The following is a 26,590-nucleotide window of genomic DNA, read 5'->3' on the forward strand; positions in this document are numbered from 1 at the left end:
AGACTTGACCTTTTCCCCTCACTCTTCAAAAAAATAAGTTGCCTAAAAATTAAATGAATTTTGTAAGAGTTTCTAATAGCTCTCAAGTATCATCCACACAGCCAGTCTTGAAGCACTTTAGAGGTTTAGTTAGGGCTTCTGTCCTATCAGCCTTTTCAGGTTTTCTCAGCAGCAATCCACACAGTATATTGAACAATATTAAGCAGCCACACAAACCTTGTCAAGAACCCAAACACAGGCCGGGATGGTGGTTCACGCCTGTAATCCTAGCACTCTGGGAGGCCGAGGAGGGAGGATTGCTTGAGCTCAGGAGTTTAAGACCAGCCTGAGCAAGAGCAAGACCCCATCTCTACTAAAAATAGAAAAAATTAGCCGGGCATGGTGGCACATGCCTGTATTCCCAGCTACTTGTGAGGCTGAGGCAGGAGGGCTCAAACTCCTGAGCCCAGGAGTTTGAGGTTGCTGTGAGCTAGGCTGATGCCACAGTACTCTAGCCTGAGCAAGAGAGTGAGACTCTGTCTCAAAAAAAAAAAAAAAAAAAGAACCCAAACACAATTGGAGTAATTTTAGACAAAATCTTGCTGTTTGTGGCAACAGAAATGATGGATACCAACAAAAATGTACATCCTATCCCACAAGGGACATAAACATTTAATAATTTTTCTTTTGAGGAGGGAACTTTGTCATAAACTGGGGTGCAATACACAGTTGGAATAAAGAGACTCATAAGAAAGGCATTGCATCACACAACTGAAGTCCTTCCCAAAAAGTGTATTGTGATAAAACTTCTTCCCAGCTAAAGGCTGGTGGAGAGAAAATAGCTAGAAGTCTTTAGGATCACCACAGCCATTGGAGCTGGCCAAGGGGGACAAAGGCACTAAGATCACTTCCATCTCCTGGTAGAGTGTGGGTCCTTCTCTGTGTTGGGCTGTTGCCTCCCTGTTGTCTTCTTCGCTGAGAATTTGAAAAGTGTGCTGATGAAGACTGAGTATTTTTGAGAAGGTGATGGCCTCCAAATAAGTACATTCTGGTTTGCTCTCTGCCATGTGGCAAGGAGCCTACCTGCCTATTTGACAAAGGCCTGCTGCTTTCCAGGGAGATAAATAAGTCTGCCTAATTCTGGGGTGAAATATTAGCAGGACCTTTGCAGCATCATAGATCTAAATCCAGGTGCTCCACTTAGCTTGACCAGTAATAAAAGTATAGTTTGACTTAAATTACTTCTTTAAGTCAAACTGGGAATTTGACTTAGGAGAATACTAATTATCTGTTTGACTCCGATGTCTATTTCCCAATTTGACTCTTGAATTTAAAACAGGAAGAAAGGATCATGTCTTGATCTCCTAAAACTCCAACTCAAAGCTGCCATTTTAATATTCTCAAGAAGCAACAGGCTGCATGAATAGCAGATTTTAAAAAGGGAGTTCCTCCTAGAACTTTGGGATTTTGGTTATCATTTGCTTAAGAGCTATGAGGTAGGCTGGCTTAGGGAAATGGCACATAGAACTTTGGGCCTGTCAGATTTCCACAACTAGAGGAACTTGCTCTTTAACAAAGAAGAGAGAAAAATTTTCCATATCAGGTACTGATAGAGTGAGAGGATGGGCTGGAGACAAGGGGAAGAATCACAGGTGACTGATTAGCAAAAATTATGCCTTTGGAAAGCTAGAAAATTCACCACAAGTAAGCACTAGCAGCTTACTTGTTCTTCACTTGTTATATTCAATTTCTTATTAGATTCAGCTCTCTGGCAGTTAGAGCCAAATGAGTTTGGCTAATAATTTTTTTTTTACATGGAAGGATAGCAAAGACTAGTAATAACTGAGAGACCCAACCCTTAAGATTATAAAGAAAAAACACTCAGAAAATTTTTCACTGATTTCTGAAACACTGAACCACTAGTATGAGTAGAAGAGAGATGATGTAAATAAAAGAAGAAGAAGCTGGAGGCTTTGAGAAGAGAAAGCCAAGCAACAGTGAAAGATGTTGAGACAACAGCAGTTAAGATGAGGAAACTGTAATGGCTGCTGGGAACAACTAATCCACAGCAAAGGAACAAAGCTACAGGTCTGAAGGGCAATCTGGGTGTATACTCAGGGTAAAAAAAAATCACCACCTAAGGCTTTTAATATTCCAGACTGAGAGGTGGAAAAAGCAATGGGGGTGGAAGTAGGTTAGAGATAATGGGAAAGAGACTGAGTCAAGTAGAATGTAACTTCTACCGGCATGCATCATGTTTCTTTTGTTCACCTCTGCACGATCCAGTGCCTGGAGTTCCTAGCTCATAGTAGTTGAATAACTAAATGGAAGAATAAAAGAAATGGCAGATATGTCTTCACCTTAGTACAGTAGGCTATGAATTGTGCCACAGACGATACAGTGAGTATCATCTCAATCCATGATACATATCATTTATTCACTCAGTCATCTCTTTTGTAAACATTCATTGAGCATTTGTTAGGTTCCAGGTACAGGATACTAGACCCCAGTAATAAACACTTTCTGTTCTTAAAACGTTTATAGACTAGTAGTAGAAGAAATCTGCTTAAAAAAAAAAAATTAAGTCCAATACAGTATTTTAGACGCTATCAAAACTACCCTAATTATCCTTCCACACCATCTCAAGTTCCAAGGGATGAACCAGCTAGGCTTGCTCTCTGTCCGGCTTTCCTGACAAAGTAGGGAAACCAGACAGACACGATGAAAATAGTGGTTAGCTTCATGAGGTAGCTGCTTCTAGAAGGCAAGGGATAGCTTTGCTATGGCTCAATATTTGAAATGGGCTATGTAAAGTGGTAGTTATTTTAAATAGAGGCTTTCACAGACTTTATATGCACACCTTGTTCTTTTCTCCTCCTTCCCCCTCCCCCAGCCCTCTACTTTCACTTGGCTGACTGGACACATTGTGTGAATGACACAGCTAACAGCTGTGAACGAATTCACGAAAACACAAGACAAAGTCCTGCCTTCAAGTCAGACTGTAAGAAGGAAGTTTAGTCAGGGCTGATATTAATAATTCGAAACAGCCTGTATTTAACCACCGGTAAAGACGGGGTTGTACGCCCACCACTTCGTTACTTCCCCACCCGGGGGGGCGGAGCTGGCCTGGACGGGAGGCGTGGCCAGGGGGCGTGCCAGGAGGCGGGGCCAGGTGGAGGCGTGGTCACGGGAGGTGCCAGGGCGGGGGCGGGGTCAGGGGGCGGTGGCAGAGCAGAGGGCGGGTCGTGATTGAGTCCCAGGAGGTAGCCAATGGCCAAGCCGGAGACCGAGCTTTCGAAAATGACTAGCATGGAAAACCGTCAATCAGAACCGAATCTGGCTGAACTGTGCAGACAGAATATTAAGCGTACTCGTGCTGTTGAGTAGGAGGTGGGGGCCCAGAAGGGACGCTCAGGGCAGCGGTTATTTACTAATCTGTAAGAAAATATTCCATTTTTAAAAAGTAACTGGTATTTTAATAACAGTACTAGCGCATACAGTTGGATGTCGGTTCAGATACAACGACTGTCTATTCTTTTGGCAGCCAAGAGCACTACCTCCTTCTGAGAAATGCTTTTTCCATTTATATAATCGTGTAATTCAAACAGGAGTTGTCATTTACTTGCAGACATCTTCTCCTGAGCAGCAGTGTTTGGTCTGGGGGTAGATACGGACTACAGGTTGCTAGGATTGTTATTTATTCATTTTTATCACCTAGCTCACTGTCTGGAATATAATTAGGCACTCCAGAGAATTGCTTATGAATGGACACAAGCCTCTAACTATTGCTTCCTTTGATCATACTTGTAAAATTTTTAAGACAGGCACAAGTGCACCAGTAGTCCCAACTACTTGGGAGGCTGAGGCAGAAGCATCCCTTGAGCCCAGGAGTTCAGGCTGCAGTGAGTTATGATCTGCCACTGTGCTCCAGCCTAGGCAACAGAGGGAGACCACATCTCTAAAAGAACAAACAAAACCCTCTGCTATAATGTAGAGTCTTGTCCTGTTTTACCAGTTTAATATAAATTGATTTAGATAGGTGCATAACTCGATTAGAAGAATTTGCTGGCAGCTGTAGCTATTATAGGCTTATGTTTACTCCCCCCTCCCCCAATGCAACATTTACAAACTATAGGGTTCTTGGATTTTACCCATTTCACAGGACTATTGTCAGGTTTTTGGCAAAGGATATACATGAACTTTATAAATTCTAAACTTCTGAACAAATGTTTGTTGATATTCTTTTTTCATTCAATGTAAAATAGTTGAAGGCCTTCCACTTACTGATCACAATGTTAGCCATTTTTCACAGTCCTGTATTGCTCAAAGGATGAAAGGGCAGGAACTCAAAGGTAACACCTGGATGTGAATAAGATGATGCTGATCAAGACAGAAGCAAAAGGGATTCAAATTCCAGAGCTCCTAAGGTCTGAGTATTGGGCACTTTCAGACAGAGATAACCCCAGCTTTCTCCTGATGACTTCTCAGCAACCTAAGAAGACTACTGTACTCTTCCTGGAATAATAATTTCAGTGTGTCTGAAAGGTACCAGAATCATCTAGTGAGTTAAAGAGGAAAAAAGTAAAAGGTATAAGTATGAATGTTGTTATTCCAAGAAATGGTTGGTATGGGGTGACTCTGCGTTTCTATATTAGCTAAATTTTGTGGTGGTGGTTGTTGTAAGTAACAGAAACTAACTCAAAGTAATCTAAGCAAAAAAGGGGGGTTATAAAGAAACAATGGTGTCTGGTAGAATCCAAGATAAAGAATGTATATGGGCCTTGGAAAGAGCCTAGAGCCAGGAACTGAAAAGAATATGGGACTCTTGCTTCAAATCTGCTTCTCTGTACATGCCTACTACATTCTTCTCTCTCTCCTTCTTTGATCCATATGGCAGTTCCTTAGTGAAAATATTTATATCATTAATTCCTCATTACTGGATTGTTCCAGCAGAAGCTAGATGACCATCATTTGAGACTGTGGTAGAAGGCATGTCCTTGTTGAGTTGGAGGAAAGGAAGTTAAAACAAATTACATCTGTGGGCTTTTTTAAATGTAATATATTATGCTTCTACCAACTTAGATTCCTATATACAAAAGGATTACCTTCTATTGCACTTTCTTACTGTCTCTGTTAATAACAACACTGATCTTTTGTCTTATGTAATCTAGTCCTTCATCTTTCATGCGGAGTCAATCACTAGGTCTTATTTTTCTTCCCAAAAGCCTCTGATGAAATAATGCTAGTTTTCTCCTAATAACTGAAAGACAATAGAAAAAGTTAAAGCATGAGCTCTTTAACTTATGGGTCAAAGTTAAGACAGAATCACATTAGGATTTGGAGTTGAACCTGAGCTCATATCTTGTTTCCATCACTGCTAGCTGTGTGACCTTGGAAAATTTACTTTCTGAGTCTTTTCCCAAGATTCAAAGTTGAGTCCTAGTAATAAACAACCATACAGGATTGTTTGGTTAAATTAACTAATATCTATAAAGCACTTAGCAGTGTTTCTATTAACGCAAACACTAACTTGTAAGCACTTAGTAAAGAGTAGGTGTTATTCACTTAAGTTATAATAAATAAATGAATAAAAAAATTTGTATAACTTTTTAAAATTTACAAAACCCTAATATTCACACACACACACACAAAAAAAAACCTAAGAGGCTGGTGTCACCATCTTGAGAACACCAGAAAACAGGGCTGAGAACACTTCTTTAAGTGAGATTGTCTAGAAGTTGCACCAATAGGGAATGATTGCCCAACCACTGGAATTTCTACTAAGGCTACCCTGCTACGTATCATAGCTGTAGCAGAGATCCTAGCTTTTGATAGGCTGACTGACATAGGTAATATCTGAAGTCCAGTATTTGTTCATTTATACACACATACAACAAATATTTATTGACCTCTTAGCAGAAACTGTTCAAGGATCTGGGGATACAGCATAAACAAGCAAGCAAAAATAACAGACAAAAATGTCTGCCGAAAAATATACAAATATAAAAAATGTCATGTATATAATGTATAGAAAATAGAAAAATTAAATATGAAATGTTCAGTTTTTTTTCACATACCCCTCATCTCGATACCCACCAACTCCCACTCTCCTTCCCAGTTCGCTCCCAAAACAAAGTATCGGGAAGTAGAAAATTCTGTTTCAGTTTAAGCACCACGCCCCCTCAAAGGGCAAGACTTATTCTAAACTCAAAGTCCAGAAAAGTGGGCTGGACTTTGGAAGTGTATGAAGGTGGAAGGAGAGATTGCGGAACCAGTGTTGCTGTAGTTGTAGTTCTCAGTGGGAAGCCAATTCTGCGGACCGGTAGTGGAAAGCTCTTGAGCTGTTTCCGGCCACCTCAGCTGGAAGCGGAGACGCAAGCAACCGGATCTTCGGGAACTGAGCTAGAGTTATAACTGTTGTTGCCGCGGAGGAAGTGAGGACGACACCTACGACTGTCCGGGCCAGTGTTGGGTCCCAGTAGCCTGTGAAGATGGTGTTGCTAACAATGATTGCCCGAGTGGCGGACGGGCTGCCGCTGGCCGCCTCGATGCAGGAGGACGAACAGGTGAGCTACTACTAGACTAGATTCCCGCGACCCCAAGTCCCTGCCAGCGCGCTTTGCTCTCCGCACCGGATTTCTTCCTAGGACGCAGGAAACCTTTGTGACCTCCCAGGCACTCCCGACCTCTCTGAAGTGTTCTTTTATCTTTTGGTGGTGTAAAGACTAGTGTGAGTGGAAATCTTTCCTGAAGGCGGAGTTAGATTTTGTGTTACCTGTTTCTCTTTAGAAAAACGCTTTGAAGAAGGGATAGGTTCGGCTATTGTGATCACCCAGTGTTCTCTGACTCTTCAGGGACTTCGTTAAAATCAGAACTTCTAATTTTCTGCTGCTAATAAGGCTACTGACAAATCCTGGAAAAACTCAGCTCCTAAATTCTTCAACTCTTTTTACTGTAGCACCTGATCCTTGACCTAGCTTACTGACATCTTTTGAAAGTGGGTGAGGTCATTATTGCCACATGTAAGTACTTTTTAAAGTTCAGTATAGTACCTTCTTTCAAGAGTAAGCCCAATTCCCAAGGTTCCAATAAACCTTATCAAAATCCTGTAATGCGTCGTACCTTGTTTTATTTTTTTTCTTTGTCTTTCAATAAATTGAGTTTCCTAGCAGGCAAATGACAGGTCTTAATCATCTTTGTGTTCTCCGTAGCTTTTACAACAGCAGCTTTATACTAGTAGGTGTTTAAAAATACACTGAATTGATTTAAAACAACAACTCCTCTACATATTTTTAAAGGAAGCTGCTTTGTTTCACAATCACAAGAGAAATTTCTGATGTGAGGCAAATTCTGGAGCAAGCTTGGGAGGTCCCTGAAGATGAGAGGCTGAGAATGGAATTTTTATAACTTACTTTAAATGACCGATTTTATTTTACTTTCTCATACAGCCCAAGTAGTTTTTTTTTAAACTTTAAGGCTTAAATAAGATGAGTTTTAGAGAAAAATTTTTTGCACATTTCATCTCTTGGACTTTTCATTCATATATTCATGCTGCAAAAAAAAAAAAAAAATCTTATTGAGCACATCAAATGTGCCAGGCATGGTGTTAATGCAGGGAGTTAGAGAACACAGTCTCTACCTTCATGGAGCTCATAGTCTAGAGGAAAAACCAGGTAACTTAAAATTATCATGTAATGTAATTGCCATGGAAGAGGAAGACGGTTCTGTGATTGAATATGGAAAGGATATCTAAGTTGGCTTGGGGAGATGATAAAAGTCTTCCCAGAAGAAATGACATCTAAGCTGACCTCATAATAAGGAACTGTTCTATTTGGTTATATGCCTTTTTAGGTTTGATTTGGAAATATGTTTATTTTCACTTTTAGGAGAGCAATGCATATAATAAAGTTGCAGCCCATACTAAGTGAAATATATTGTGTTCATACCACAAAACAAAGTCTAATCAATGAAATAAATTGTGAAAAATATAACATACCCTAATTTTCAATTGTGCAATGTTTTACTCTAAATTCTCCAGTTTGTTGAGAATTTTCTAGGACCACTCTGCAGAAGGAGTGTAATTGTTCAAATGAGCCTAGGAATATTATTTGAACAAGGGAGATAGTCTGGTGAAATTTCCTTGAAGTATATGAAGAAATAATTTCCCCACAGTTGGTGGCAGGTGGTATCTGGTCAGTTTTCCAACTATTGCATTGAATTCCAATGTGGTCAAAGGATACAAAGTCGATTTGAAAGTCTACTTAATTTTAGTGGACCCCTACTCTCTGCCTTGATCTTTATTGAAAAATTAATTGATTTATTATTGTTTGTTTCTTAATTCTAAACTTGGCATTGATTTGGTATTGGTCTACCAGGAAAGGTTGCTTTGTTTAATTGACGAGGAAAGAAGTTTTACACAAAAATATGTTGTGATTGTAATTCTATAGTGTTCATTTAGGAATTTTGACTTTGAATAATGAAGTTTTTCCTGAACTTTAATGTCTGTGAAAATATGAATTTAAACTTATTTTTACTACTATAAAAGTATACAGAACCTTTATAAGAGCACCTGCTACATACCAAGCACTGTGCTAAGCCTGTTAAGTGCATTATTTCATTCAATCCTTGTACCAACCAAATTAGAATAGATACTATTATTATCCCCATTTATAGATAAGGAAGCTCTGAGGCTTAGAGATGATAGATTGTTTGCCTAAGGTCACACAGCTAATAAGTAGCATAATGGAATTTTTCATCAGAATTTCTTCACCTCGATACTGTTGATGTTTTGAGACGAGTAGGATAATTCTTTGTTATGGGGGACTGTCCTATGCATTTTAAGATGTCTGGCAACACCCCTGGCCTCTATCTCCTAGATTCCAGAAATACCATCACCCTCCCCACTTCGTCGTGACAAGGAAAAATAGCTGGAGTGTTTTATACACAGTGTTTCCTTTATGCTTAACTAGAAATTTAGGCTTAGAGCAGATAGATGGACTTTTCTCCCAATACCTAGGCTCCATAACTGATATCCTATCTATTTCCTTTCCACCTTCCTTCATGATTTGTTTCTCCTTTTAGGATTTCAGTAATTTCTTTATCTACCTTTCTGTTTTACTTCAAAATTACTGTATCCTCTTCTCTTTTATTTTCCCCAGTGCTATGGAGGGCAGTCCAGACTTGAAGATGATGTTAGATCTAACCAAGCAGACAACAGGGAGCTCCAAGAAAGCAGATAATCTGTTGTACAGTTAAATTGCCTTACTCTCCTAATCATCAAGGGTTGATTAATCAACTTACTATAATTGCTTTTAGAGGGAAATGATTGGTTCTTGGTGCTGCTGGACTTTGACCAGCTGAGTTCAACAGGAATTTTAAAATGATAAGAGGTTATCTAAACATTCTTAAAAAGGCAAAAGATGATATTTAATACAACTAGCTGCTTAGTAGTCTTAGGTAACAGCAATGAAAAGTATTTGATTGTGCGGCAGATTACTACCTTGCACCTTTTGTAGTATATAGAGCCAAATCTTAAATATGCTATTCAATAACCTCAAATTTATTTCACAATTTGTCCAGTTACTGTAATCCACTTCATTATTGGATTATTAACAGATATCATTATACCATATGCAAAGTTCATTAATCTGTTGCAGATGAAGTAGAAAATAGAATAAGGACATCTAAATATTTTTAGGTGGACTAGCTGATTGTGGGCCCTTTGTGACTTTGATCTTGAAAGCAAACTAAAGGTCATTCCGTGAAGCAGTGGTTGTGTTGTTTTGTGAGATCTAGATCAGAGCTGCCACGTGGTTTCTTAGCATTTCCTATGAATTAGATTTAGTATAAAATAGTCAAACATTACCTAAAAAAGGTGGATCTGTTATTTAAGCAATTTCAATTATAGAGATGGTATAGCATAATACTTAGGACCAGTAGTTCTTAGAGCCAGATTTCCTGGGTTAAAATCCTAGCCCTTCCCCTTTTAGCCTGGAGTCCTTGGGCAAGTTTGACTTCTCCAATAAAAAATAGGTATAATAATTCTAATCACCTCATAGGGTAATTGTGAAGATTAAATAATGAGTTAAATTATATAAAATGTCTAGAACAATGCCTGGCAGAAAGCACTTAATAATTTCATTTGCCCATTTCTGAAGAATCTCTAATTCCATCTTGCCTTTCTTATAGTTCATAGACTAGAATTGCACACAATAAATACTCTGGGTGCAAATATGTAATAAGTAGGAATAAATTAATAATTTTTCTCAAAATTAACCCATGCTTATTATAGAAAGTTCAGTAAATATGTACAAGCAAAATGACCAAATGTTAGTGGTGATTGTTACTTACAATCTCTTCTCAAATTATATCTATTTTGATGATGACCTTAAATATACTTTTCGGTATATATGTTTAAAACTAAATAAAAAGTAATATTGTAAGACCATTCCTAATTTTTTTCCACTTAGTGTATAATGAATATTTCCTCAACTCATTAAATATTATATGACATTTTAATGACTGTATAATATTCTATTATATGAATATACCTGAATTGTTATCATTTAACCAAAAAGATTGCACCAGCATTGTGTTCTCAGTAATGGTAATGCTAACTGAACCAACATTGTAAAATGTTTGTTGGTATACTATAATCTCTATGTATATATGTCCCCAATGTTGTATATTGGCAATCTTTGCTATGTTGTTTGCAAATTCCTGAAATTATATCATGCTTTTGGCTATAGTTTCTTGTAGTTGATACAGTTGTTAGTCTCTTTTTCTTAGATTGCAGTGATTTTTACAATGTCTCTTATAAAGTCAAAGGATTTATACCAGTTTTTATGTGATTAACAATTTTTTGCCATCTTTTCTTCAACTAGTCCTTTTAAGGTGCTCACCTGCCTTTAGCAAAGAACTTACACTTGACATCTGTGGTTGTTGTTTAAAACATACCAGTGTCAGAGCCCTACCTCCAAGATTCTGGTTTAGTTGGTTTGGGGGGTGGAGATTGAGCATGAGTAGTTTTTTAAGATCCCCAAGTGATTCTAGTGTGAAACCAAGGTTGAAACTCTTCTTGATATTCTTTCTTGCCACTTAGTAGCATTTCCAACATTTTTTCCATCCCTTTTTATTACTCTTTTGGGTTCAGATCTCTTCAGAATGCCACATAATGGCATTGGTGGAACAAACAGATTGGTAAGTACCATTCAAATTTAGAAAAGTATGATATTATTTTCCAGTTTTGTTGATTGAAAGCATGTGATCTTATTCACTGTCCTTTACTGGCTGGCCATATATTACCAGTACTGTTTAATATGATAATGCTAATATATATTATATGTTAATTATTATAAAGTACTATTTAATATATAAAACTGTATATATATACACATACATGCATATATACATATATTAATGTAGAAATATTTCTCAAATGAACGGCATTATAATAAATAAGAGCAATGCTAAACAAAATAAATCTACAGACTAATACTTTAAGTGGACTCTGCATAACTCCTCTGGTTTACCTCATGCTTATTCACCCTCTTGTTCATATTGAAGTTTCCAGTTCATTTTAAATATAGCTTAGAAATTTATTATCCTATACTTGTACATTTGCTGATCTGCCACTTTATCATTTTATCATCACTTCCATGTTTTTTCTATTAGCTAAGTAGTATACTTTCTAGAATTTTAAGATTTCACTTTGTACTTTCTCTAAATTAGACCTCAGACTCATACCGTGGGAGACCTTAGTATAAACAGTTTCTATTTAAACATTTTAGCTATTAACATCTGTCAAAAGGAGACTGTGTTCTTATCTTTAATTCAAAATACATAATTCTGAAGTAGAATAATTCCTTCCCATCACATGGCGACATCTCATTCTGTTTGGGCTGCTATGATAAAATGCCATAAACTGGGTGGCTTATAAACAATGGAAATGCATTTCTCCAGTTCTGGAGGCTGGGAAATCCAAGATCAAGGTGCCAACAGATTGGGTGGCTGGTGAGGGCCTGGATTCGTAGATGGTGCCTTCTAGCTGTTTCCTCACATAGTGGAAAGGGCAAGCTAGCTCTCTGGGGTCTCTTTTATAAGGGCACTAATCCCAACCATGAGGCTCTACCCTTATGACCTAATCACCTCCCAAAGGTCCCACTTCCTAATACTATCACCTTGGAGGTTTATAACATGGATTTTGGTAGAACACCAACAAACATTCAGATCATAGCTAACAGAAAGCCCCTTCTGCCCCCTGCATGTGGATGAATAAACAATGTATATTTGCTTTCCATTCTTCATGCACTTCATTTTCCCTTTGGATCTAGTAGATTAATGAGGTATGATTTTCTCCTTTTGAAATGACACTGTTATTTCCTCTAATAGATTTTCCCTCTTTTTTTAATTGTAAAATTTAGAAATTATTCAAGAAAATATTTTCTGTAATTATACCATCTGAATGTTACTATATTCATTTTTGTTTGCATATATTCCTCTGTATTCAAACTTTTGCTATCCAGACTCAGGAACTAAATAGATTTATGCAGTAAAAGGTATTTGACTTTGCAACTTTTTGTCTCTCATCTTGCTCATTTTTACCTAATTGCAGTCATAGTGTTCATAAAATTTGCAGACATGCATGTATGCATTTAGTTTTGTTTAAATGCTCAATAATGTAACACTTTATGGAAGATTCTGCTTGATATTCTAGCATGAAAATGAGATTCATCGATCTGTTGTTCCCAGAATTTTCCCCGAGTATAGCACATGCTGTATAGTTCTGTGCCAGTAACTGTGGAAATAAATGGTTTAGGAGGAGGGTACTGTCCTAGTAGTGGAAAGAACATTGGATTGAAAGTTAAGCATGCATTAAATGTAGTTGAGGTATGCATTTTTGCTTCTTAGCAAATAGCTAATGTGATCTTAAAGAACTAGGGTTAGGTTTTCCTTTTTGCTCTAAAAGTAGGTCATCTTTCTTTTGCTAAAATAAATCTTACTAACCTTATGTAATTGAAGGACCTTATTCACATAGTGTTCTCATAATATCATAGTGCTTCTCACTAATTGATAGCTGTTTTTGTGGAAAATTCTTAAATGAAAGTGTCTTCTTTTAGTCTGGCCGGGACCTTCAACAGTACCAGAGTCAAGCTAAGCAACTCTTTCGGAAGTTGAATGAACAGTCCCCTACCAGATGTACTTTGGAAGCAGGAGCCATGACTTTTCAGTGAGTATAATCCTGATTTCTTTATGATCATTTAAATATGAAATACAGTAATATAACACCTGATAAGAACAGTAATATTTTTTTAAAGGCAAAGATTACTTTAAAAATATAGTCTCTTCATAGAAGCAACTTCCCTGGCTCTAATTCTACAAACTAAAATCTTGGTTTGTTTATTCAACAAGTTTATAGTAATTTAACCTGTTAACCTGTGTCTAATGAATTTTGTATTCATCATGCAATAATGGATAACTTCTTGCTTAGGAATATCTTAGAACCAGCCACATTTAGATTAGTACCCTTACTCAAATATTTACTAACAATGTAACTTTGAGCAACTCAAATAACTTCTCCAAGCCTCAGTTTCCGCTATAAAATAAGGAAAATAATCACAGAAGTTTTGAGAGGATTATGAGAGAATCCATGTATATTACATAGTATCTTGCCTGGCATATAGGGAATAGTCAAGAAATATTGTTATTATTTAGAAAAAAGAAAATTATAAAAGATAACCTAAGAGCATCTCAGTGGTTATAGACAACACATACAGTTGAGAAAGGGATCAAGGATCCCTTATTTGTAGATTTTAAATTATCCACAAATAATCGGTATTAAATGTTTGATACATGTTAATTTTGAAGCTGATAAAACAGAAAAAATTAAAAAGAAAAAGAGAATACAAAAAGATCAAAGGAAAATAAAAAAGGCTGTTCTAATTTATATTTCTACCAATAGTGTATGAGTTCTCTTTTCTCCACATCTTTGCCAACACTTGTTATTTTTTATCTTTTTGATAACAGCCATTCTAACTAGGGTGAGATAACACCTCACTGTGGTTTTGATTTGCATTTCCCTGATGATTAGTGATGTTGAGCATTTTTTCATATATTTGTTAGTCTTTTTTTATGTCTTCTTTTGAGATGTCTATTCAGCTCCTTTGCCCACTTTTTAATACGATTATTTATTTGCTGTTGAGTTGTTTGAGTTCTTGTATATTCTGGATATTAGTCTCCTGTTAGATCAATAAAACTGACCCCTGTCTCTTACCATATACAAAAATCAACGCAAAATGGATTCAAGACTCAAACATATGACCCAAAACTGTAAAACTACTAGAAGAAAACCTGGGAGAAACACTTTAGGACATTGATCTAGGCAAAATTTTATGGCTAAGACTTCAAAAGCATAGGCAACAACAACAACAAAAATAGACAAATGAGACTATATTAAACTAAAAAACTTCTGCACAGCAAAGAAAACAGTCAACAGGGTGAATAGACAACCCATAGAATGGTGAAACTATTTGCAAACTCCTATTTAAAGAACTTCTGAATATAAGTTTTGTTGAAATAAAGAGTACTATGGCTAAAAAGAAGTTTGAAGACCACTTAGTAGCCTAACCTTTTCCCAGAAATATCTCAGACATATAGTAATATAACCCTTTCTAGAGTGCCAGGAAACTCATTATCACAAGAGGAAATCAGTTCTATTGTTGGATAGTTTCCAGTTGATTACAGAGTTCTCCTAGCCTGGAAATGAGGCAGTGTTGTTAGTCCTGAAGCCACTGTTTTCTATACCTAGTAAATATTATGGCATTTACTTTCAACTTTTAAGTATCCACAAAAATTTCTAGTTTCACTGTTTTTCTTTTTGGCCAGAAGGAGTTTAAATATGTATAAACTAGTTTACTATACAGAATCAAAGGGTGGATGGAGTCACAACTCTAAATGTTTCAAGAAGTCAGGTATTAAGATATGTTAATTGAAGAATTGTGTAATGAATTAATAAAAATTATATTCTGTCTAAATACTCCTTTTGGAATATACTGCTAATAATGGAAATATGTTTGCTTTCTGAGTCCCAGGATTTGTGGTTTGAAATTTACTTTCTGATTTAGCCAGCCAAAGAGTTTAGGCTAGATATTTTCAAAAGCTTGTATGGTACTGAGATTCTGCTTCAACCTGTTGGAGGTACTGTTATTTACAAACAACTTTTTTGTCTTTCCAGCTACATTATTGAGCAGGGGGTGTGTTATTTGGTTTTGTGTGAAGCAGCCTTCCCTAAGAAGTTGGCTTTTGCCTACCTAGAAGATTTGCACTCCGAATTTGATGAACAGCATGGGAAGAAGGTGCCCACTGTGTCTAGACCCTATTCCTTTATTGAGTTTGGTAAGTTTTTGCCCCTCACTTCTCTTTGCAAACAATAAGCGATTTGTTACACTGATATAATATTGACACATTTTTTCTCGTGTTTACTTCTTGAAGTTTTGAAATCTGCCTCCTCACCCATTCTACCTCTTTATGTCTTATTGAGTGAATGAGGCTTCCTTCTTAGAAGTAATTTTCTCTAGTCTTTTGATCTTTTCCTCATAGAACCTGTTGCCTTTTGCCCCTTTTTGTTATTGGTTTGGTTCTTCATTGGGGTCTGATTTCATCTTTCCCCCAACCCATAGGCACATACTCATACTAAAGTTGGAGATGAGAATTTAGAAATCAGAAAGAATGGTGCTTTGTTTCTTTTAGTAGAATAACATCCTTTAATTTGAAAAAAAATAGAAGATATATGGTATCGATGGTCTTAGGAGATAATATTTACTACATTTAGAAGTAGTAAGTGTGGGTGTCTGTATTGTATAAGAATTATAGAAAGACTCATTACCAGTCGGACCTGTTAAAGTATCTGATGGCAATAGATCAAAGGAAATGAACTTAGTACATTAAGTACAGGGAGTGAAAACAAGTAGGATCAGGCTACATCACTGAAATTTTTGGTTAAAAAAGAAAATAGTTTCACTATCTCAGAATTTCTGAAGTGTTTCAAGTTTGCTAGATAAGTGTGTCATCTTGCTTTTCAGAAATAGAGAAAATTTGGCAAAACACTCTAGTGTTTCATAACTACAAGCTTTCCAAATGCTAATTTATATAATGTCCAGTTTTTCAAATTTTATTTTTAAAGACAGTAACAGTCCAGTAAACTCAAGAAAAAAATAAAACAAATGTATCAGGCTCACACAAAAAGTAAATGGTATACTCAAATTATTAATATATTAAGGGATTATATACAAAGTTATGAATGGGCTGTAGGAGAACCACTAGGTACAGTAACCTGGGATCATTAGCAGTAATTGTTACTATCCTTAGACCTGAAAGTATAAGGGGAAGGAGGAATTTCTGGAACTGAAAAAGAGAAAATTTATAGAGAAGGCCAACTTGAGAGAAGTAACTTTTGGTAGAAAGATACTGCCAACCCAAAGTGACTTTTCAGGAAGGAGCCAGGGGAATAAATACCCTGATATCACTATTTGCTCTCTCTGTTCCCTACTGTTGAGGCTCCTTCATTACCTGAACCTAACTGGAAGCCAAAGGGCACATTGATGTACTTCATACAGGCCAGTTTCCCAGGTCAGAAAACAAAGTGTAGAAGAGTGGAAAGGAGATCTGAAGAGGCAGGTGAAAGGTGTCCAGCACATATAACTTAAGATTTTTGCCAAAAGTTAAAAATGTCTCTACTAATGAGTTATTCTTACAGTTTTGAGAAATACAGATACAGGCTAAAGACAGATAAGACTGCAGTTTTATATTGGTATTTTGGGAAACTCCCTATCACATGTTTGCTTTATCTGAGTTTTATGAATGAGATAAAATTGGGAATGTATGTTAAAGAAAGCACTTTAAAGCAGTGTTTTTCAACTTTAATGATCATTGACTCATTTTGCCATGTTAAGCTATAATGATACTAGAGTATTGCCAATATCTTTTTAGGGAATATGTAAAGTTAAGTGAGGAGGAGAGTTAATGTGTAGAATTAGTACCTAAGGGTCCTCGGAATATAGTTTGAAAATTTCTGCTTTGGGGAAAGGCTTACTATCATGAGTCTTAATTTCTCTAAGCCTTCCGATAGCAAATACTTCTAATTCAAAGTGGCCAAAGGCATTTCTCCTGAATAGTCATCTAGTTATATATTTATATTTTACAAATGACGAGATCAAAGCCCAGATTTTGAAACTCACCCGAGAGCTTGGTTAGCCATGGACACTGGCAGATCTAGGCATAAACTCAGTACTTTTGATCCCTCACTACTTTGTTGGAGTGAAAGAAGTTGTTAATGGTCACTTCATCATCATTCTAGATACCTTCATTCAGAAAACCAAGAAGCTCTACATTGATAGTCGTGCTCGAAGAAACCTAGGCTCCATCAACACTGAATTGCAAGATGTGCAGAGAATCATGGTGGCCAATATTGAAGAAGTGTTACAACGGGGAGAAGCACTCTCAGGTATCTAAAAGCACTAAGAGTCTTACGAAGAAGTGGTTCTCATCCCATAGGCAAGGATAGCTTATTTTGCCATACCTTTTGTGCTGTCAGATTCTACCTATGACTGTTAAGAATTCATCTGTCATTACAAAGCTTCCAAAATGATACTTTTTTTTCCTAGCATGATTATCTTTTGTTGATTTGGAGCAGTATAAAAGACTCATGCATATTAGAAGTAATTACTGTTTCCAAGATTTACAAAATAAATTATGCAAAAATAAATTATATACAGAAACACACAAGTTAAAGGAAATGAAGAATGAGAGAAAATTGTCCAAGATTTATTGCAGTGGTTTTGTGAGTAGCCTTTTTAGGGGACTTTACTGCTGCCAGATCACTCTTTATAAAATGCCATTTTCATCAAGGCATTCCTTTCTGAAAAACTTAAATTTGGGACTACAGGATATGATCCAGCCTGCTCTATACTTACTTTTCATTCAGTCAGTCATTGTTATTGAGTACTTGCTGTGTGTAAGGCATTGTGCTCTGTATATGCAAGATAAGGAGATTGCAAATGTCTCTTATTCTCTTTAGTTTGTAAGCATTCTGCCTCAGACAGGTCAGCTTTCTCATCATCCTTTTTTTTTTTTTTTGAGACAGAGTCTCGCTTTGTTGCCCAGGCTAGAGTGAGTGCCGTGGCATCAGTCTAGCTCACAGCAACCTCAATCTCCTGGGCTCAAGCAGTCCTCCTGCCTCAGCCTCCCGAGTAGCTGGGACTACAGGCATGAGCCACCATGCCCGGCTAATTTTTTCTATATATATTAGTTGGCCAATTAATTTCTTTCTATTTATAGTAGAGATGGGATCTTGCTCTTGCTCAGGCTGCTTTCGAACTCCTGACCTCGAGCAATCCGCCCGCCTCGGCCTCCCAGAGTGCTAGGAGTATAGGCGTGAGCCACCACGCCCGGCCAGTCAGCCTCACCATCCTTAATGGTCCATTCTCACCTGACACTGGACCTTTCCTTTAAAACCTAGACAAGTACTACCTCTTCAAAGAAGGCTTCCTTGGTCCTTATAGCCCACATTCCATTAATTTCTTCTGTACTTTAAACTCTTATAGCACTTAGTTACATAATTGTTTTTACATATAATTGTATCTTTATGTGTTTGTATTTTTATTTACCTAATTTACCTTAAATATTTATTAAATATGTATTTACCCAACTAACACATATAAATATGTATTAATGTATTTATATTATATAATTTATTTTATATAAATATATTTTGATATAAATGTTTAAATATACTTAAGGCAAACTAGGTAAATATATATGTAAAATTAGGTATTTTTACCTATAGTTTTAAAATTATAGGTAATTAGGTAAAATTAGGTTAAATATTTTTGCCTGATGTTTAAATGTTACCTAAATATTTAATATGAGCATGTAAGCCTTTTTTTTTTCCTTTAAATTCAGACAGGGTCTCACTCTGTTGCCTGTATTAGAGTGCAGTGGTGCCATCATAGCTCACTGCAGCCTCAAAATCTTGGGGTCAGGTGATCTTCCTGCCTCAGCCTCTCCAGTAGTAAGACTATAGGCGAGCACCACCATGCCTGATTTTTTTTTTTTTTTTTTTTGTAGAGATAGGGTTTCACTATGTGGTTCAAGCTGGTCTCTAACTCCTGGCCTCACCTCAAGTGATCTTCCTGCTGCCTCCCAAAGTGCTGAGATCATAGGTGTGAGCCACTGTGTGTCCTAAGCTCTTTAAAGATAGTATTTTTGTGTTTCATATCTGTTTCAATTACTTTCATATCCCTCATAGTAATGCTCACAAGTAGATTTCTTAATAAGTATTTCTTGGATTCAGCCTTACTACATATTTATTAGTAAATGAGTTTTTATTTATTATGAATGGAAAAATTTAACCTTTATGTTAATGGGCAGCAGTTATCCCAGCATATAGCTTCACACTCTTTAAACATCAAATTTTGAATGAGTGAGGCTGTGTAAGTTTTCATCAGATAGATTTATACTTTCTACCTGGGATAAAGTAGACCATCACAAGAATTCTTCTTAAATCCAAAATTTTTATATTTGTAAGTTTATCATATGTGCAGAGAATGATCATCTAGTACTTTGTTGTTTGCTGCAAAGCTGCTATGCTGATTGAAACAGTACATTTTTACTCTAAGTAGCTTCAGAGTAATGGTTGGTAAGATAAACATTCTCACAGAGTAATTGATAGTATAAGGGAACAAATATCTCACTGTGTTTTAGGCAATATTCTAAGAGGATATGTATTATTTAATCTTTGTAATAATCTCATGTGAATTACATGATATTAAACCAGTTTTACAGATAAAGAAGCAGAGACTCAGAAACGTTACATGGCTTACTAAAAATCACAATGCTAGTACCTAGCCGAATCTGGCCTTCTGGGTTTTTGTCCATTTTCAGTGTATGGTAGTTTTAAATTAACATATAGATAACAAGAACCATATTAATAGTTATATCTTACATAAGAATATATATGGAAGGAAGTAGAATATAGAAGGAAGGAGGGATGGAATATGGAAAGAAGTAGATAAATGTGAAGTGAACAGGAAAGATTTCCTGAATTTAGTTGGATCAGGAAGGAGTGAAGAGTAATATTTTAAGTGAAAAAAAAACATATCTGAACAGAGCATATTTGTTTTGTTTTTCTTTTTCTTTTTTTGATTTTTTTCCCAGCATATTATGGGGGTACAAATATTTAGGTTCCAACGTGTGTTGCCTTCCCCCCCAGAGTTAGAGCTTCAAGCATGTCCATCCCCCAGATGGTGCACATCACATTCATTATGTGTGTACATACTCATCCCTTCCTCCCCTCTCCCATCTGCCCGATGCCCAATAAATGTTACTCCTATATGTCCACTTAAGTGTTGATCAGTTATACCAATTTGCTGGTGAGTACATGTGGTGCTTATTTTTCCATTCTTGGGACACTTCACTATATAGAATGGGTTCCAGCTCTATCCAGGAAAATACAAGAGGTGCTATTTCACCATTGTTTCTTATAGCTGAATAGTACTCCGTGGTATACATATACCACATTTTATTAATCCACTCATGTATTGATGGGCACTTGGGTTGTTTCCACAGCTTTGCAATTGTGCTGCTATAAACATTTGAGTGCAGGTGTCTTTTTTATAGAGTGTCTTTTGTTCTTTTGGATATATGCCCAGTAATGGGATTGCTGGATCAAATGGTAGATCTACTTGTATCGCTTTAAGGTATTTCCATATTGCTTTCCACAGAGGTTGAACTAGTTTGCAGTCCCATCAGCAATGTAGGAGTTGAACAGAACATATTTGAAGGACAGTAAAGGGCTTAACTTACCTTAAAGAATATTTTCTTCTTTAAGTTTCTTCATAAGAATCTATCTTTTATACCTTGTTCTCTTTCTGATTTCTAGTTTTAGAGCTAATCTACTTTGCATTTAAGACCCAAGAGTAGTTCCTGTGTGTTCTTTCAGTACAAATTAGGTCCTTTTTTACTGCCTAAAATACCTATTCTTTTAAACCATGGGTTTTATTTTTTCATTCAAAAGTATCACCTCTACAAGACTCCATGCAGTTCCACAAAGGAATGGATCATCTGTATTTTGATCATTATTGTATCCTCTAGCATGTCACATGGTGCCAATAACATAAATATTTGCTGAATGACTTCTCCAAACAGTAGCTTTGTCTTTATGATATCTTGTGTTTCAAAATGTTCCTAGATAGAGGAATTCTCTTAACTATTACTTATCTTACATGGCCTAATAATTGTTCGTCTTCCAGTCATTTTCAGCAGATTAAGATTCTTTGAGCAATGTTTGTTGAGCACTGACTCTATGCCAGGCCCTGTTCTGAGCACTTAGGATGTAACAGTAAACAGTAGTTAAAAATCCCTGCCCAATGAAGTGTACATTTTAGTAGGCTGGCTGGAAGGATTCCTTGAGCATTGTCATTGTTATTTCTTACCCCTAACTGTACTCTTTCATGACTAGATGTTTTTCTTACTCATGCAATCAGTTGCTAATTTAGATGTGGCTGTCATGCCTGTGTTATTAAGTAATGCCACATTTCCCAATCAAAATCAGTCTCTATTAAGCAACTCCAAATATTCCAAAAGCATTCTTTAAGGAAGAACAAACAAATTCAGATTGCACAATAGTTTTATAAAAATTTAAAAAAGTAAAAAGTTGGTCAGAATTTATTTACATCAAGCAGAGAGTTTATTTTTATTATTAAAATATGCCCTGTATTTTAATCTGATATAACTTATATCTATGTGGCTATTTCTCTAAGTGCTCAATTAACAATTATAAGAACATAACATTATAGATGGATGTCCTTTGGCGGGGAAACAAACTTCAGAAAATTCTAAAAAAATTAATTTACTAGATGTTGGTGCTTTTTAGCACTTGTTTTTGTTTTGGGGTTTTGGGGGGGTTTGTTTGTTTATTTGTTTTATTTTATTTGTAGAGATGAGGTCTCTTGCTATGTTGCCTAAGCTGGTCTCGAACTCCCGGCCTCAAGCCATCCTCCTGCCTTGGCCTCTCAAAGTGCTGGGTTTACAGGCATGAGCCACTATGCTCAGCCACCTGTTATTATATTTTAGTTACAGTGCAACTTTCATATGTCTGTTGAAATATAATTTCTGATAGCTTTTAACTTTGTAGTAGTCTTTATTAAGTGGAAGATCTTAGATTTTTTTTTTTTTTTGGCAAGGTAAGCACAAAATGAGGTTTATTTTTTTCCCATTGTCTATTATCTTTTTTAAAATTTTATTTTTATTTTATTTTTTTATTTCAGCATATTACAGGGGCATAAATGTTTAGGTTACATATATTGCCTTTGCCCCACCCAAGTCAGAGCTTTAAGCATGTCCATCCCCCAGACAGTGCACACCGCACCCATTAGGTGTGAATATACCCATCCCCTCCTCCCTGCTCCCACCTGCCCGACCCCCAATGAATGCTACTACTATATGTGCACATAAGTGTTGACCAGTTAATACCAATTTGATGATGAGTACATGTGGTGCTTGTTTTTCCATTCTTGTGATACTTCACTTTATAAAATGGGCTCCAGCTCTATCCAGGATAATACAAGAGGTGTTAGATTACCATTGTTTTTTGTGGCTGAGTAGAACTCCATGGTATACATATACCACATTTTATTAATCCACTCATGTATTGATGGGCACTTGGGTTGTTTCCACATCTTTGCAATTGTGAATTGTGCTGCTATAAACATTTGAGTGCAGATGTCTTTTTTATAGAATGTCTTTTTTCCTTTGGGTAGATGCCCAGTAATAGGATTGCTGGATCAAATGGTAGTTCTACTTTTAGCTCTTGAGGTATAAAACGATGTTATTGAGGAGAGAAAGATAGGATTACAGAGCAAGAGCAAGATACAGGTTTACAGAGTAAGAGCAAGATACATTCACCACAGAACGGCAAATGAGCCCTTTGTTGTAACAAAAAAGCTAGAAATTTTAATAGTCATCCTTGAAGTATAGCTTAAGACAGTGTCTGGATAATTGAATTTACTGGTTATCTGAGTCTTATTTTACGTGGATTATCATTTTTTTAAATATGCAAGAATGTGATTTAGACCATTAAAAGATTATGAAGATGATAATAATTATTAGAAAAATATCAGCTAGAATTTACTAAATGCTTACCATATGCAGACATTGTGCTCATTTTATAGGCAATCTCATGTACCTACAATCTTATTATATAGTTACTGTTACTTCCCCATTGCATATATGAAGAAACTGAGTTTTAGAGAATTCAAGTGACCTGACCACTTAAGTCAAGTTGTATGGCTGATGTGGCTGATATTTGAACCAAAGAGTCCAAGGCCAGAGCTTGTACTAACCACCTCACTATACAGCCTCAAGAATTTGAACATAATTTGTTCTGATAATTTTTAAATGTATTGTAGATTTTACAGTGTTTCAGGATTATGAATTAATCAGTATATACAACCTTACCCTTAAAATAAAAATGATAATTTAAGCTTCATGGTTGTTTTTTGTAGTGCCACTCATTTTGGTTATTTTTATGCCTTAATCCTTTTGATAAAATACTTCTAGAAACTAATTTATGTTTTTCTTTTTCCTCTTTGACAGCATTGGATTCAAAGGCTAACAATTTGTCCAGTCTGTCCAAGAAATACCGCCAGGACGCGAAGTACTTGAACATGCGTTCCACTTACGCCAAACTTGCAGCAGTAGCTGTATTTTTCATCATGTTAATAGTGTATGTGCGATTCTGGTGGCTGTGAAGTAGTGAATACAGTCACTGGTAAGAGAGAACTTAGAACCTGGTAGGAGTATGTTTTCAGGAAGCTGAGCTCACAGGGATGTGTATTAGAATCCAAGTGGAACTTCTGCCTCTAAAGACCTTGCAAGAAAAGACCATGTCCTGAAAATGAAAGGTTACGCCTCATTTAATGAGGCTTAACCTATGTAGAAAGTCTCTTTTGGGGGCAGAGGCTTTCTCTGGGTGCTAAGCCATATATGTTAGGGAACAGTAGATTGTTTTATTTTGTTTTTTCCTTCCCAGTACGTTTTTAAAACATCACTGACTGGGACATTCTCATTCTCTAATGGAGCCATCAGTGAGATTTAGCTTAGCCAACCTGTGCTAGCAACATTTTGAAATTCCTTCAAAGAAGGCAGCCCTTTGGGAAGTTTTTTGCCTCTAATCAACATTCCTTTTGTTGGTGACAGTTGTGATTTTCAGTAATATGAGTTTTTGACGGCCTTTCAAACAAGACTCCAGTATGTGAAGGTTAATTGCTGTGCTGCACAGATCTTGTCTATTGGCCCCTGTAGGAAGTTAACCTTTGTTGTTTTCCTTTTGTATTTTGCTTATTGCACAATTGCTTTAGGGTTAAATGAATTATATTAAGATGCCTTGGAATTATATTATAGCCCTCCTTGATTAAGAAGCTAAAATGTTTTCTTTCATTTACTCCTTATACGAGACTTAAATTAGTTTGGGACATTGTTAATTTTATTTTACATCATCTGGTTTATGTTAGTATAAGAGTGAGTATGCCACATGGATAGTCAGAAGCCCCTGGCTTAATGAGAAGAAGGACCCAGGTCATAACCATGGCTTTGTCGTGCCCGTTCCTCACTTTCTCTGCTATGGTTTTCCCCACTCTTTGTTTTTCTCCTGTCACAATTAGCTAACGTTTTAAAAACTTCCCTGTGCCCAGTAATTTTATGTTCCATAAACTTCCTTTCAGGATATTCTCAAATTTCAAAATGGAAAATGTTCAGCTGTATAGTTAATTAAATTTAAAGTTTTTGCAAATCAACTACTCAAACTACTTAATACATTTATCTGAGAAAGTCTCTGAGGGTACCTCATTCCCATTTTAATTTATGTAAATTCCCTGAGGATGGTCTAGAGCCAGATAACTCATTTACAGTGGCTTCTATTAACAAATAAAAGTACCTATGATTTTTTTCCTTTTTTGCTAATGGATGATGGGGATTTCCTTTTACCTTGTGAGGTGGAATTTTTTTAATGGGGAGAATAGGCCTTTCAAATATTATCACAGGGTCTACAAGATGACCTTTAACTCCAGCATATACTGCAAATATTTCTTTAAATTATACAAAAAAAATGAGCCAACTTCTTATTTCTTAACATCTTTGGAAAGAACTTTAACCAGTAAGCAATTTTATAACCCTGAGGGATCATCAAAGCTACTGTCTTGATTGCTGGTAGAGGAAAAAAAAAAATCTTCATTATAACAAAGCAAGGAGAAATGTTTATTTTATTCCTGTTAATTTACAAAACTAGAATATTTTTCTTTCTATTATGGACCTAAATCTGCCAATTGGAGTTATGTGCATGAAATATATGAAGTTACTTTTTATAGAGAATAAGTGCTTTTAAGTCCCTAAAAGGCCCCTCCCTAAGTAATGATGTTGGCAATAGCCTTTGAAAGGCTGAAAACCCAAGTAGTGGTACCATAGCATTTGGTGCTTCTATGTGAGTGGAGAGTAGCAGCTCATCGTTGAGAGTTGCATGCTGCAACCTAATGGTCAGCAATGAAATAAATACTTCTAGAATGTTCCCTGCAGTGTGAAGTTTTGTTATCTAGTTAACTAATGTACACATATCCTTTCTTAGGTACATTTCTACCTAATCTCAATGGGCTAATTAAAAAAGAAGGGGTGGAGTAAATGATGAACAAAGAAACAAGAAAGTGATTTAAGATTAGAACAGCAGAAAAATGAGAGAACAAGACTGTCACAATATGGCTTCTATTTCTTTTCTTTGTAGGAGGTAGTGGGGGAGATCTGACTACATGAAATGTATCAGCATCCAAACAGGCATTCTAAAGTAGAATGTGATAAATACCTATCATATGAGGCTATTGAAGGCACATTAAGAAAGGACACCTAATTTATTTTGGGAAGGAGTGTGGTAAGAGGAGACTTTCTAGAGAAGAAGGAGAGAATGGGGCATTCTAGGCATGGTGAATGGCATGTGCAAAGAGAATGAGGCACATTTTGGGAATGTCACGCCTTGGTTCAGCTTAGCCTTATAGGTTAAGCGTGGGCAATAGAGGAGACATGAGAAAGGATAATTAGACTAGTACACTGTCATAAAGGGACATGTCTCCTGTGTCAGTTGATACTATTAGCTATGGCAAAGGTTGACATCAGATTTATAGTTTCAAATGATTATTTTGGCTAAAGTATAAAAGATATGTTAGCAAGGAATAAGCCTGGAAGAAGGGAGATGAACAAAGGAGCTATCAAAGGCAGAATCAAATGGGCAGGTTTCAAGTGATTTTCAAGAAAGGAGTGATCTGAGGTACCAGATAATACCTATTATATAACACTTTCTTTGTTAGCTTATTTAATGCTCACATTGGCATACCTTTTGAAGTAAGTACTATTCATACCATTATATAAATAAATTCACACCTTTACGAAGGATACTACTCTGAGGCACAGACAAGTTAAGTACTTTCCTAAAGTCATAGAGCTAGAAAGTGATGGAGCTAAGATTTGAACGTAGGCAGTTTGGCTGCAGAGTCTGTGATTTTAACAGCTATACCAC

The 26,590-nt window shown here is 36.4% G+C and overlaps 1 protein-coding gene across 1 annotated transcript; it reads left to right on the forward strand.

Moving 5' to 3' along the window:
• The first annotated feature begins 6,310 nt into the window (after positions 1–6,310).
• SEC22B (SEC22 homolog B, vesicle trafficking protein) lies at positions 6,311–25,593 on the forward strand. The gene is made up of 5 exons (XM_012761891.2): positions 6,311–6,545; positions 13,098–13,207; positions 15,212–15,372; positions 17,333–17,479; positions 23,629–25,593. Exons 1-5 carry the CDS (start codon positions 6,471–6,473, stop codon positions 23,781–23,783), a joined length of 648 nt encoding a protein of 215 aa, XP_012617345.1. The 5' UTR covers positions 6,311–6,470; the 3' UTR covers positions 23,784–25,593.
• The last annotated feature ends 997 nt before the right edge of the window (positions 25,594–26,590 follow it).

The sequence above is a fragment of the Microcebus murinus genome, chromosome 2 (genome assembly GCF_040939455.1).
Source record: "Microcebus murinus isolate Inina chromosome 2, M.murinus_Inina_mat1.0, whole genome shotgun sequence".
In the NCBI taxonomy this organism is placed as follows: domain Eukaryota; kingdom Metazoa; phylum Chordata; class Mammalia; order Primates; family Cheirogaleidae; genus Microcebus; species Microcebus murinus.